Genomic DNA, 11857 nt, shown 5'->3' with positions numbered 1-11857 from the left:
GGCTGAGGGTGGTCTCTCCTCTCGTCTCACTTTAGAGGCTCTCTGGGTAGCTCGCCCTGCCCGCCATGAAACGCCCAGAGATGAAGTTAAGATGACCCTTCCCAGGTCAGAGGGGGCGGAGCCCCTGACATTTATGAGCCAGGCTAATTAGTGGCAATACTTTATTTGGGGCTTCATCTGCCTGTCAGTAGCCGGAGAGGGGAGCACCCCCTCTCCCCCACGTACTCACACGTGCCAAACCCAGAAGTTCATTCATTCATTCATTCAATAGTATTTATTGAGCGCTTACTATGTGCAGAGCACTGTACTAAGCGCTTGGGATGAACAAGTCGGCAACAGATAGAGACAGTCCCTGTCGTTTGACGGGCTTACAGTCTAATCGGGGGAGACGGACAGACAAGAACAATGGCAATAAACAGCGTCAAGGGGAAGAACATCTCGGAAAAACCGATGGCAACTAAATAGAAGTTGGGGTCAGAGCGGGGTCCCCTCTTGGGCCCTCTGTACCGCCTCTCCCTTGTGTGTGCCGTCGCAGAACGGGGGGCGGCTGGTCATCTTGCAGGTGCACAGCCAGGCCTTCTTGGTCTCTGTGGCCGTGAAGCGGAGCGGGGTCAGGCCCGTGCGCTGGAAAAAGTGGGAGCCGTCGCAGAAGGGCTGGAGGGCAGAGCAGGGCAGAGTTAGCCAGGCTGGGGGCAGCGGGGGCGGGCAGAGTAATCCCATTTCGGGGGCAGAGTAATCCCGTTTGGGGGGGCAGAGTCATAATAACAATGACGGTATTTGTTAAGCGCTTACTATGTGCCGAGCACCGTTCTAAGGGCTGGGGGAGATACAGGGTCACCAGGTGGTCCATCGTGGGGCTCCCAGTCTTCATCCCCATTTTCTAGATGAGGTCACTGAGGCACAGAGAAGTGAAGTGATTTGCCCAAAGTCACACAGCTGATAAGTGGCAGAGCTGGGATTAGAACCCACATCCTTGGGCTCTTGCCACTAAGCCACGCTGTTTCTCTATAATAATAATGACGGTATTTGTTAAGCGCTTACTATGTGCCGAGCACCGTTCTAAGCGCTGGGGGAGATGCAAGGTCATCAGGTGGCCCCACGTGGGGCTCCCAGTCTTCATCCCCATTTTCCAGATGAGGTCACTGAGGCACAGAGAAGCAGCGTGGCTCAGTGGAAAGAGCACGGGCTTGGGAGACAGAGGTCATGGGTTCGAATCCCAACTCTGCCACTCGTCAGCTGTGTGACTGTGGACAAGTCACTTCACTTCTCTGTGCCTCAGTTACCTCATCTGTAAAATGGGGATTAACAGTGAGCCTCACGTGGGACCACCTGATTACCCTGTATCTACCCCAGCGCTTAGAACAGTGCTCTGCACATAGTAAACGCGTAACAAATACCAACATCATCACAGAAAAGTGAAGTGGCTTGCCCTAGATCACCCAGCAGACAAGCGGCGGAGGCGGGATTAGAACCCACGTCCTCTGATTCCCAAGCCCGGGCTCTTGCCACTGAGCCACACGGCTTCTCGGTCTCAGCCTGGGCAGCCGGGGGGCAGCGTCATCCCGGCTGGGGGCAGCAGGGGGCAGAATAATCCCATCTGAGGGCAGGGCGATGATCACCATGCTATTTGTTAGGCGCTTACTATGTGCCAAGCACTGTTCTGAGCACCGGAGTAGATAGGAGGTCATCAGGTTATCCCACGTGAGGCTCACAGACTTAATCCCCATTTCACAGGTGAGGAAACTGAGGCAAAGCGAAGCTAAGCAACTTGCCCAACTTGCCACACAGCTGACAAGTGGCGGAGCCGGGATTAGAACCCACGACCTCTGACTCCCAAGCCCGTGATCCTTCCACTAAGCCACGAATCCTACCTGGGGGGGGCGGCAAGCGAGTTGTCTCCCGCAGCTCAAGGTAGCAACAGGAATTAATTCAAGGCATTTATCGAGCACCTCACTTGTTCAGGAGCAGTGTGGCCTAGCTTAGTACAGTGCCCTGCACATAGTGAGCGCTCAATAAATATGATTGAATGAATGAGACAGAGGACCTGGGTTCTAATCTCACTTGTTTGGTTGGTGACCTTGGCGAGTCACTTCACTTCCCTGGGCCTCAGTTACCTCAACTGTAAAATGAGGATAAGAGTGTGAGTCCTAAGTGGGGTAGGGACGATGGTGTCGTCTACAGTGAAAGGAAAGTTGAGGGGGAAGGGATGGGATTTTCAGGACGTCTGTTTTGGACCTGTTAAGTCTGAGGTGTCCAAACAGAGGTGTCCTGAAGGCAGGGGGAAAATGTGAGATCACAAAGAGAGATTGGGGGCGGAAAGGTAGTTTTGGTCTAAACAGTAGGCTCTGCTGTGAGCCGGTAATAGTAACAGCAATATCAGCAGCAGTGGTGTGCCCCCTCCTGAGTGCGGTACACTGAACTAATCACTTGGGAAACACAACAGACGCACAAAACCTGTTCTCTCGCCTCAGGAGCTCACCCTGAAACCCGACGCTCAAACGCTGAGGGTGGTCAGAGTTAATCAACTCCAAAGTGCAGGAGGCAGTAAAGGCTTTTTAAGAATTGGGGTGACTGAGCAATAATTAATCAGGGAAGCCTTGATGGAGGAGGTGGGAGCTGAGGAGGGTTTTGAAGGTCGAGGGGGAGGAATTGAGGCCTGGCAGATCTATATTCAATCACATTCACTGAGCGCTTACTGTGTGCCGAGCACTGTACTGAGAAGGGAGTTCCAGGCCCCGGAGACAAAGCGAATCGGGGCCAGGGCGGCGTCCGGCCGGGCCGTGGGTGGGGAAGGAGTCGAGGGTGCAAGCGGGGGACTGGGTGGAGAGGAGAGTTGATAAGAGAAGCAGCGTGGCTCAGTAGAAAGAGCCCGGGCTTGGGAGTCAGAGGTCATGGGTTCAAATACCGACTCTGCCACTTGGCAGCAGTGTGACTGTGGGCAAGTCACAGCCTCACGAGGGACAACCTGATGACCCTGCATCTCCCCCAGCGCTTAGAACAGTGCTCTGAACATAGTAAGCGCTTAACAAATACCAACATTATTATTATAAGGGAGAGAGAACGGGTGGACAACCAGAAGCAAGCGGTATCTGCTTGATTCGGAGGGTGCCGGGCCCCAGAAGGTTGCGTGGGGAGGGCGGACGTGTGCCGAGTGATATTTCCGGAATATGATCCGGGCAGCGACGTGAGATATGGTATTCGACCTCCGTCCCGGCCCCACAGCGCTTTTGTCCGAATCTGTCATTTAATTGCTTATTTCTATCAACGTCTGCCTCCCCCTCTGGACTGCCAGCTCCTTGTGGGCAGCGCACGTCCCTCTTTAGTGTTGTACCGTCCTCTCCCAAGGGTTTAGTACGGTGCTCCGCACCCGATAAGCGCTCAATAAATACGACTGGATGAATGAGTGATTGAAGGAGCCGGGCAGGATGGAGGGAGGAAGAGGCTGGAAGCAGGGACTGGAGCACAAAAGAAATAAAAGGAAAAGAAAAGGAGGTGGCGGGCCACAGAAGGCTGGCAGGGGGTTTAGAATCGGTACAGCTTTTGTACTCATCTTTTAGGTTTGGGGGCAATAATAATAATAATGGTGGTATTTGTTAAGCGCTTACTATGTGCAAAGCACTGTTCTAAGCGCTGGGGGGATACAAGGTGAACAGGTTGTCCCACGTGGGGCTCACAGTTTTTAATCCCCATTTCCAGATGAGGTCACTGAGGCCCAGAGAAGTGAAGTGACTTGCCCAAGGTCACACAGCTGGCAAGCGGCAGAGCGGGGATTTGAACTCATGACCTCTGGCTCTCAAGCCTGGGCTCTTTCCACTGAGCCACGCTGGCAAGCAGGATGGGAAGGGGCTGTGGGGTGACCTCTGCCCCATTCTGGTCAGTCATTCCCCCTAATGGATTAGAGGCAGGGAGGCCTAGTGGGTAGAGGACAGGCCTGGGAGTCAGAGGACCTGGGTTCTAATCTCCACTTTATGTCCGTGGACAAGTCTCTTCACTTCTTGATGCCCCCGTTGCCTCATCTCTAAAATGAGGAAGAAATTCCTGTTCTCCCGCCTACTTAGATTAATGATTAAATTTTAAATGATTTATTGCTATTAATGACGGCCTCTCCCTCTAGACTCGAAGGGCAGGGAACTCGTCCACTAATTCTTGTCCATTGTGCTCTCCCAAGTGCTTAGAACAGTGCTCTGCACACAGTAAGTGCTCAGGGAATATCATTGATTGATTGGGCTGCGAGCCCCACGTGGGACAGGACTGTGCCCGACCTGATTCCCTTGAATCTACACTAGTGCTTAGAACAGTGCTTGGACATATAGTAAGCGCTTAACAAATGCCATAATTATCATCATTATTATTTGTAATTAACCAGAAGCGGGGTAGCCTAGCGGAAAGAGCACAGCCCTGGGAGTCAGAGGACCTGGATTCTAATCCCGGCCCCGCCACTTTACTGGTGGGTGCCCTTGGGCAAGTCACTTCACTTCTCTGTGCCTCAGTTCTCTCGTCTGCAAAATGGGGATTCGGCACCTGTTCTCCCTCCTACCTAGATTAATGATTTTATTATACTTAGAATGATTTATTATACTTAGGTTAATTAGAGAAGCAGGTGGCTCAGTGGAAAGAACATGAGCCTAGGAGTCAAAGGTCATGGCTTCTAATCCCAGATCTGCCACCTGTCAGCTGTGTGACTTTGGGCAAGTCACTTCACTTCCCGGTGTCTCAGTTCCCTCATCTGTAAAATGGGGATTAAGACTGTGAGCCTCACATGGGACACCCTGATTATCCTGTATCTTCCCCAGTGCTTAGAACAGTGCTCGGCACATAGTAAGTAACAAATATCAACATTATTATTATTATATCATACACTATTTATGCATATTAATATCTTTCTCCCCCTTTAGACTCTAAGCTCATTATGGGCAGGGAACGTGTCAGTTAATTCTGTTGTACTGCGCTCTCCCAAGCACTTAGAACAGTGCCCCGCACATAGTCGGCACTCGATAAATACCATCGATGGAGATCGGACCGTGAGCTCCACGAGGGCCCTGATAATCTTCATCTGCCCCAGCGCTTAGTACAGTGCTTGACGTAGAATAAGCGCTTCACAAATACCTGCATTATTCACTGTGGGCTAAGCACTGGGCGAGATACGGGCCCTTCGGTTCAGATGGCCTCAACTGGACCTCGGCAGAGCCTCCAAACTGGAGCCTAGTCCCATGGGACTATAGCAGCCCCCCCCAAGACAAACGGCCCCTCCCACGGGGGAGATGGATGAGACCCCCCCGCCCCGGGTGAGGACTGGGTGGGGATGGAGTTGTGAAGGTGACGCCCCAAACGGGGCAAGTTAAGTCTCCGGCTGACGAGGGGGGCCGCGGGGCCGAGGAGGTGGGAGGCGTTGCTTACCTGCTTCTTGCTGCGGCCGCAAACACACCACTTGTAGGACTTCCCGGCCACCAGGTCCACCTGGAGGGGCCGTTTGAGCGCGACCACGGGCTTGGCGGGGACCTTGGGAGTCCAGGGAAACCACCTGGCCTGGGAGGAAGAAGACTCGGTCACTGACCGTCCTTCCCTACGTGGGCGCCGAGCTCAGAGACGGTGAGCACCTAGCCCGACGTCGCACAGCGTGGCGGGGTCGGGGGGGCCCGCACCGGGGTCCTCACACACACGGGCAGGGATTGTCTCTATCTGTTGCCAAATTGTTCATTCCAAGCGCTTAGGACAGTGCTCTGCACATAGTAAGCGCTCAATAAATACTATTGAATGAACATCAGCATCATCGGCGGTGCCCACGGAGCGCTTGCTGCGGGCAGAGCACTGTCCTAAGCGCTTGGGAGAGTGGCTACGGCAGAGCTCCCCTGTTGTCCCCTGCTCTAGGAGTCGTCGCACGGGCATCTGCATCTGCACGGGCTCTTCCAGGCCCAGCTCTGGAGCCGGATTCCGGGAATGAGATCCCGGCCGGGGGCCTGACACCCGCAGCCGCTGTGTGAGCTCAGGCCAGGGGCTTGCCCTCTCCGGGCCGCGGGAGACACGGAGCTCGGCTGGATCCTTACCAGCCAGGAGGACGCGGGCCGGGCGAAGGTCGGCCTGGGCATGGCGGCGGTCTGCAGCTGGAGCTACACGGGGAGAAGGAGAGAAAGAGGAAAGAATGATTTGGGAGAAGCGAGGGGGCCGCCTCTCCGCCCAGCCTGGCAGCGGGGCTGCTGACGGGGGGGAGGCGATGCCCACCAGATTCCCCGGAGGGCCGGGGATCGGGTCTGAATTCTCCCCCTTACAAAAAAAACCCATTGTCGTGGCTCAGTGGAAAGAGCCAGGGCTTCGGAGTCAGAGGTCATGGGTTCGACTCCCGGCTCTGCCACTTGTCAGCTGTGTGACTGTGGGCAAGTCACTTCACTTCTCTGTGCCTCAGTTATTTCATCTGTAAAATGGGGATTAACTGTGAGCCTCATGTGGGACCACCTGATTACCCTGTATCTACCCCAGCGCTTAGACAGTGCTCTGCACATAGTAAGCGCTTAACAAATACCAACGTTATTGTTATTACCATTATTTCTCCCCTAAGCCTCATTCAGTCAATTGTATTTATTGAGCGATTGCTATTCATTCATTCAATCGTATTCATTGAGCACTTACTATGTGCAGAGCACCGGACTGAGCGCTTGGAATGGACAATCCGGCAACAAATAGAGACAATCCCTGCCCAACGACGGGCTCACGGTCTAAACAGTCAGGTGAAGAAATTTTGTGAGGTAAAACTGGAAGTAATGAATTTGACCCACTTAGAACACGAGATAGAAGTATGAAAGGAGACACTTACTTGTGCAGAGCACTGTACTAAGCGCTTGGGGTGAACAATTCGGCAACAGATAGAGACAATCCCTGCCCAACAACGGGCTCACAGTCTAAAATTAAAAAGAATGAACGTTTGCCAGCTGTAATACATAATAATCGACCGTACTGATGGAGTGGTATTTGTTATTTGTTAAGTGCTTACTATGTGCAGAGCACTGTTCTAAGCGCTGGGGTAGACACAGGGGAATCAGGTTGTCCCACGTGGGGCTCACAGTCTTAATCCCCATTTTACAGATGAGGTAACTGAGGCCCAGAGAAGTTAAGTGACTTGCCCACAGTCACACAGCTGACAAGTGGCAGAGCTGGGATCTTACTGTGTGCAGAGCACTGTACTAAGCGCTTGGGATAGTACAGTATAAGTCAATCGTATTGATTAATAATGATGGTCTTTGTTAGCGCTTACTATGTGCCAGGCACTGTACTAAGCGCTGGGGTGCATGCAAGCCGATCGGTTGGTCACAGACCCTGTCCCACGTGGGGCCCACGGTCTCCATCTCCATTTTCCAGATGAGGTAACTGAGGCGCAGAGAAGTAAAGTGACTTGTCCAAGGTCAAGTGGCGGAGCCGGAATTAGAACCCACAGCCTTCTGTGAGAAGCAGCGTGGCTCAGTGGAAAGAGCACGGGCTTTGGAGTCAGAGGTCATGGGTTCGAATCCCGGCTCGGCCACTTGTCAGCTGTGTGACTGTGGGCGAGTCACTTCACTTCTCTGTGCCTCGGTTTCCTCATCCGTAAAATGGGGATGAAGACTGTGAGCCCCACGTGGGACAACCTGATTCCCCTGTGTCTCCCCCAGCGCTTAGAACAGTGCTCTGCACAGAGTAAGCGCTTAACAAATACCAACATTATTATTATTCTGACTCCCAGGACTTTGCTGGGTGCTTACTGTGTGCAGAGCACTGTCCTAAACGTTTGGGAGAGCATGATACCAAAATAGAAGAGGCACCTTTCTGGCCCACAAGGAGTTTTACAGTGTACAGTGGGGGAGATGGACATTAATAAAATTAATTAATGGCAGAGGGGGGACATAAGTGGTGTGGTATTTTGCTCGGCGCTTCCCATGTGCCAGGCACTGTGCTCAGCGCTGGGGTGGAAGCAGCGTGGCTTAGTGGCAAGAGCCCGGGCCTGGGAGTCAGAAGGCCCTGGGTTCTAATCCCGCTCGCCTCTTGTCTGCTGTGTGACCTGGGGGGAGTCGATTCAGTTCTGTGGGCCTCAGTCATCTCCTCTGGAAAATGGGGATGAAGGCTGGGAGCCCCAAGGGGGACCCCCGCATCACCTTCTACCCCTCCACCCAGCGTTTAGCACAGAGTGCTCAGCACACAGTGAGCGCTCCATAAACGCCATCGTTATTGTTATTATCCCGGCAAATGGGGTTGGAGCCCGCCCCCGTTTTTCCCCGGGGAGGGAAGTGACTGGCTCAAGGTGACCCGGCCGTCAAGGGGCGGGATTAGAACCCGTGACCTCGTGTCACAATGGGGGGGGGGGGGAGGGGCGGGGGCTCACCAGGGTCTCGAGCGCGGGAGGCTTCACCACCGCTCCCTCCCCCCCCCACGCCTCACTTGGTATCGTCCAGCGTCCCCCCCCCGCCGCCCCGCTTGGTCTCGTCTAGCGTCACGTCTCCCCGCCCCACAAGCCACGCCCACTTAACCAGAGGCCACGCCACTTCCGGTCTTTAGCCACGCCCTCCACGTGGGCTCCTCCCCTTGGCCCCCGCCCCTCCAAACCCACCAATCGGCGCGTCCCTTCCTGCCCGTCGCCCCGCCCCTTTCCTTAGAAGCCCCGCCCCTCCCCCGTCCCGCTGGGCGGGAGGAAAGGGCGCCTCCGGCCGGTCAACCAGAATCATGCTATCTGCTAAGCGCTCAGTACCTAGGAAGCGCTCAACAAATACCAACGTTATTATTATTAGGTGCCGCGCACCGTACTAACCGCCGCGGTAGATTCAAACAAATGGGTTGCACACAGTCCCTGTCCCCCGTGGGCCTCCCAGTCTCTATCCCCACTTTTCAGATGAGGTCACTGAGGCCCAGAGAGGTGAAGCGACCGGCCCAAGGCCACGCGGCGGACGAGTGGAAGAGCCGGGATTGTGATCGATGCCCGCCTGGGCCCACATTCCCGGGAAACGCATTCCCTGTCTTCCCATAACAGTCGGGAGACGCAATCCCTCTCCTCAAGGATCTGGGAAACTCACAATCCCCCAAGCTGGGGTGCTAACTGTAAAGTGGGATGGGGCTGGTGATTCTCCATTTCAGTCATAACAATAATAACCATAAGTGGGGTATTTCGTAAGTGCTTGCTATGTGGTATTTGTATTTGTTAAGCACTTACTATGTGCAGAGCACTGTTCTAAGCGCTGGGATAGACACAGGGGAATCAGGTTGTCCCACGTGGGGCTCACAGTCTTCATCCCCATTTTCCAGATGAGGGAACTGAGGCTCAGAGAAGTGAAGTGACTTGCCCAAGGACACAGCAGACAAGTGGCAGAGCCGGGATTCAAACTCATGACCTCTGATTCCAAAGCCCGGGCTCTTTGCACTGAGCCACGCTGCCAGGCCAGGCCTGTGCTGTGCTAAGCTAACGCTGGGGTGGATAGAAGCAAATCGGGTTGGACACAGCCCCTGTCCCACGTGGGACTCACAGTCTTAATCCTCGTTTTACAGATGAGGGGACTGAGGCCCAGAGAGGTGAAGCGAGTTGCCCAAGGTCACACTGCGGACAAGTGGTGGGGCTGGGATTCGAACCCGTGACCATCTGGCTCCCAGGCCCGCGCTCTCTCCACTATGCCCTGTCAGCGGAAGGAGCGGGGCGTCTCTCCCGGGTACCACTTGTCAGCTGTGTGACTGTGGGCAAGTCACTTAACTTCTCTGTGCCTCATTTACCTCATCTGTAAAATGGGGATTAAGTGTGACCCTCACGTGGGACAACTTGATTCCCCTGTATCTACCCCAGCGCTTTGAACAGTGCTCTGCACATAGTAAGCGCTTAACAAATAACAACATTTTTATTAGGCGGCAGAGCCGGGGGATTCCCGTCCGTGGCCTGGGGAGGCCCCTCCTCGATCCTGAAACCGGGGCTCTTCTGGGAAAGAAATCAGTGTCTCTGACCTCATCCGCATGCACGCAACCAATTCATCAATTGTATTTATTGAGCAATTACTGTGTGCAGAGCACTTTTGCCAGAGGTTGGGAGAGTACAACAAAGTAGACATTCCTTGCTTTCAAAGAGCTTAAAGTCTAGCGGGAGAGAAAGACTAAAATAAATTACAGGCCATTCATTCATTCATTCATAATAATAATAATGTTCGTACTTGTTAAGCTCTTACTATGTGCCAAGCACTGTATTAAGCACTGGGCTAGACACAAGGTCATCAGGTTGTCCCATGTGGGGCTCACAATCTTCATCCCCATTTTACCCATGAGGTCACTGAAGCACAAAGAATAAAAATAAAAAATAAAAAAATAAATTGTGGTATTTGTTAAGCGCTCACTATGTGCAAAGCACTGTTCTAAGCGCTGGGGGAATACAAGGTGATCAGGTTGTCCCACATGGAGCTCACAGTTTTAATCCCCATTTGATAGATGAGGTAACTGAGGCACAGAGAAGTTAAGTGACTTGGCCAAGGTCACCCAGCTGACAAGCGGCGGAGCTGGGATTAGAACCCATGACCTCTGACTCCCAAGCCCGCGCTCTTTCCATTGAGCCACGTTGCTCGTTCATTCAATTGGATTTATTGAGGGCTTGTTATGTGCGGAGCACTGTTCTAAGCGCTTGGAAGGCCAGAGAAGCGGCCGAGTCAAGTGCAGTGGGGGTGGGGTGGGTGGAACGGCAGGAGTGAGGCAGGTGGCGGGTGGGAGGATGAGATTAGTCAGGGAAGGCTTCCTGGAGGAGGTGGGATCCTTAGGAGGGCTTTGAAGATGAGGAGAGTGCCGGTCTGTCAGATATGAAGAGAGGATGGGAGAGCAAGGGGTCAAAGCCCAGTGTGAGGAGAGCAAGGTACAATCATGGCTTAGTGGATGGAGCACGGCCCAGGGAGTCAGAAAGACCCGAGTTCTAATTCTGGCTCTGCTTACAGTCTAGAGGCTGGCAGCTCTCCAGAGGGGCCGGGGGAGACCTCCAACCAACGCCAGTCCTAACGGGCTGCTTGTCGTGCCATATTTACCCTACGCCAAGCACTGTCCTAAGCGCTGGGGTAAATAAATACAAGATAACCAGGTTGGACGCCGTCAAAAGATGATCCCTGCCCTAACGGAGACCGTAGCGTAGATCGTGAATAGGTCAGTGGCAGGAGCGAGTAAATCGAACGTCCAATACGTAAACCTAAATCGGTGCGGCTGGGGGTAGGCACCGAAGAGGCAGGAAGCGACGTGGCCACGCGGAAAGAGCACGGCCCTGTTAGTCAGAGGGCCCGCTTCTAATTCCGCTCCCATCTCTTGTCTGCTGGGTCAACTTCGGCAAATCGATTAACTTCTCTGGGCCCCCCCACCTCGTCTGTAAAAACCAGGGGGTTCAGAATGGACGCCCTGTGCGGGACAGGGACGGAGTCCTTATTTTGGATCTACCCCAGTGCTCGGTAGGGTGCCCGGCCCGGAGGAAGTGCTGAACCAACACCATTAAAAAAGAAAAAAGAAAAGCAAAGTTGGTGATTGGGGAGTGATTGCCTCCTGGTGGAGGCGGCCTTCGGGAGGGGAAGGATGTGGTTTTTATCGAAGCTGAGCGGGGAGGGGAGGGGAGTGGGTGATTCTTTCTCTCCCCTTTTTCCCCTTCCTCTCTTTCGGTTTTGAGGCGGGAAGGGAGAGTCCCGAGGTGTAATGTCTGCTCTCCCTCTGGACCGTTAGCTCTCGATGGGAGGGAACGAGTCTACCAACCAGTACAGTGCTCTGCACACAGTAAGTGCTCAGTAAATACTATCCGTCAATCGCTCAAAAAATGCTCGAGGTCCCATAGAGGCCAACCGGTCGCTGGGCCCTGGCTCCAGCTCCCGCCTTAACGAGCCTTTAGGAGAAAGTCTCCGGTTCTGTC

General features: G+C 53.8%; 1 protein-coding gene across 1 annotated transcript; it reads right to left on the bottom strand.

Annotated features, from left to right (window-relative positions):
* Window positions 1-144: 144 nt before the first annotated feature.
* Window positions 145-8409, bottom strand: CISD3 (CDGSH iron sulfur domain 3). The gene is made up of 5 exons (XM_029075715.1): window positions 8345-8409; window positions 6045-6107; window positions 5398-5526; window positions 471-654; window positions 145-249 (listed from the first exon to the last, which is right to left on the bottom strand). Exons 2-4 carry the CDS (start codon window positions 6084-6086, stop codon window positions 475-477), a joined length of 351 nt encoding a protein of 116 aa, XP_028931548.1. The 5' UTR covers window positions 6087-6107; window positions 8345-8409; the 3' UTR covers window positions 145-249; window positions 471-474.
* Between the last annotated feature and the right edge of the window lie 3448 nt (window positions 8410-11857).

Source organism: Ornithorhynchus anatinus, chromosome 11 (genome assembly GCF_004115215.2).
Source record: "Ornithorhynchus anatinus isolate Pmale09 chromosome 11, mOrnAna1.pri.v4, whole genome shotgun sequence".
NCBI lineage: Eukaryota > Metazoa > Chordata > Mammalia > Monotremata > Ornithorhynchidae > Ornithorhynchus > Ornithorhynchus anatinus.
The sequence above is the reverse complement of the archived record's forward strand: the minus strand, read 5'-3'. Positions and strand labels throughout refer to the sequence as shown.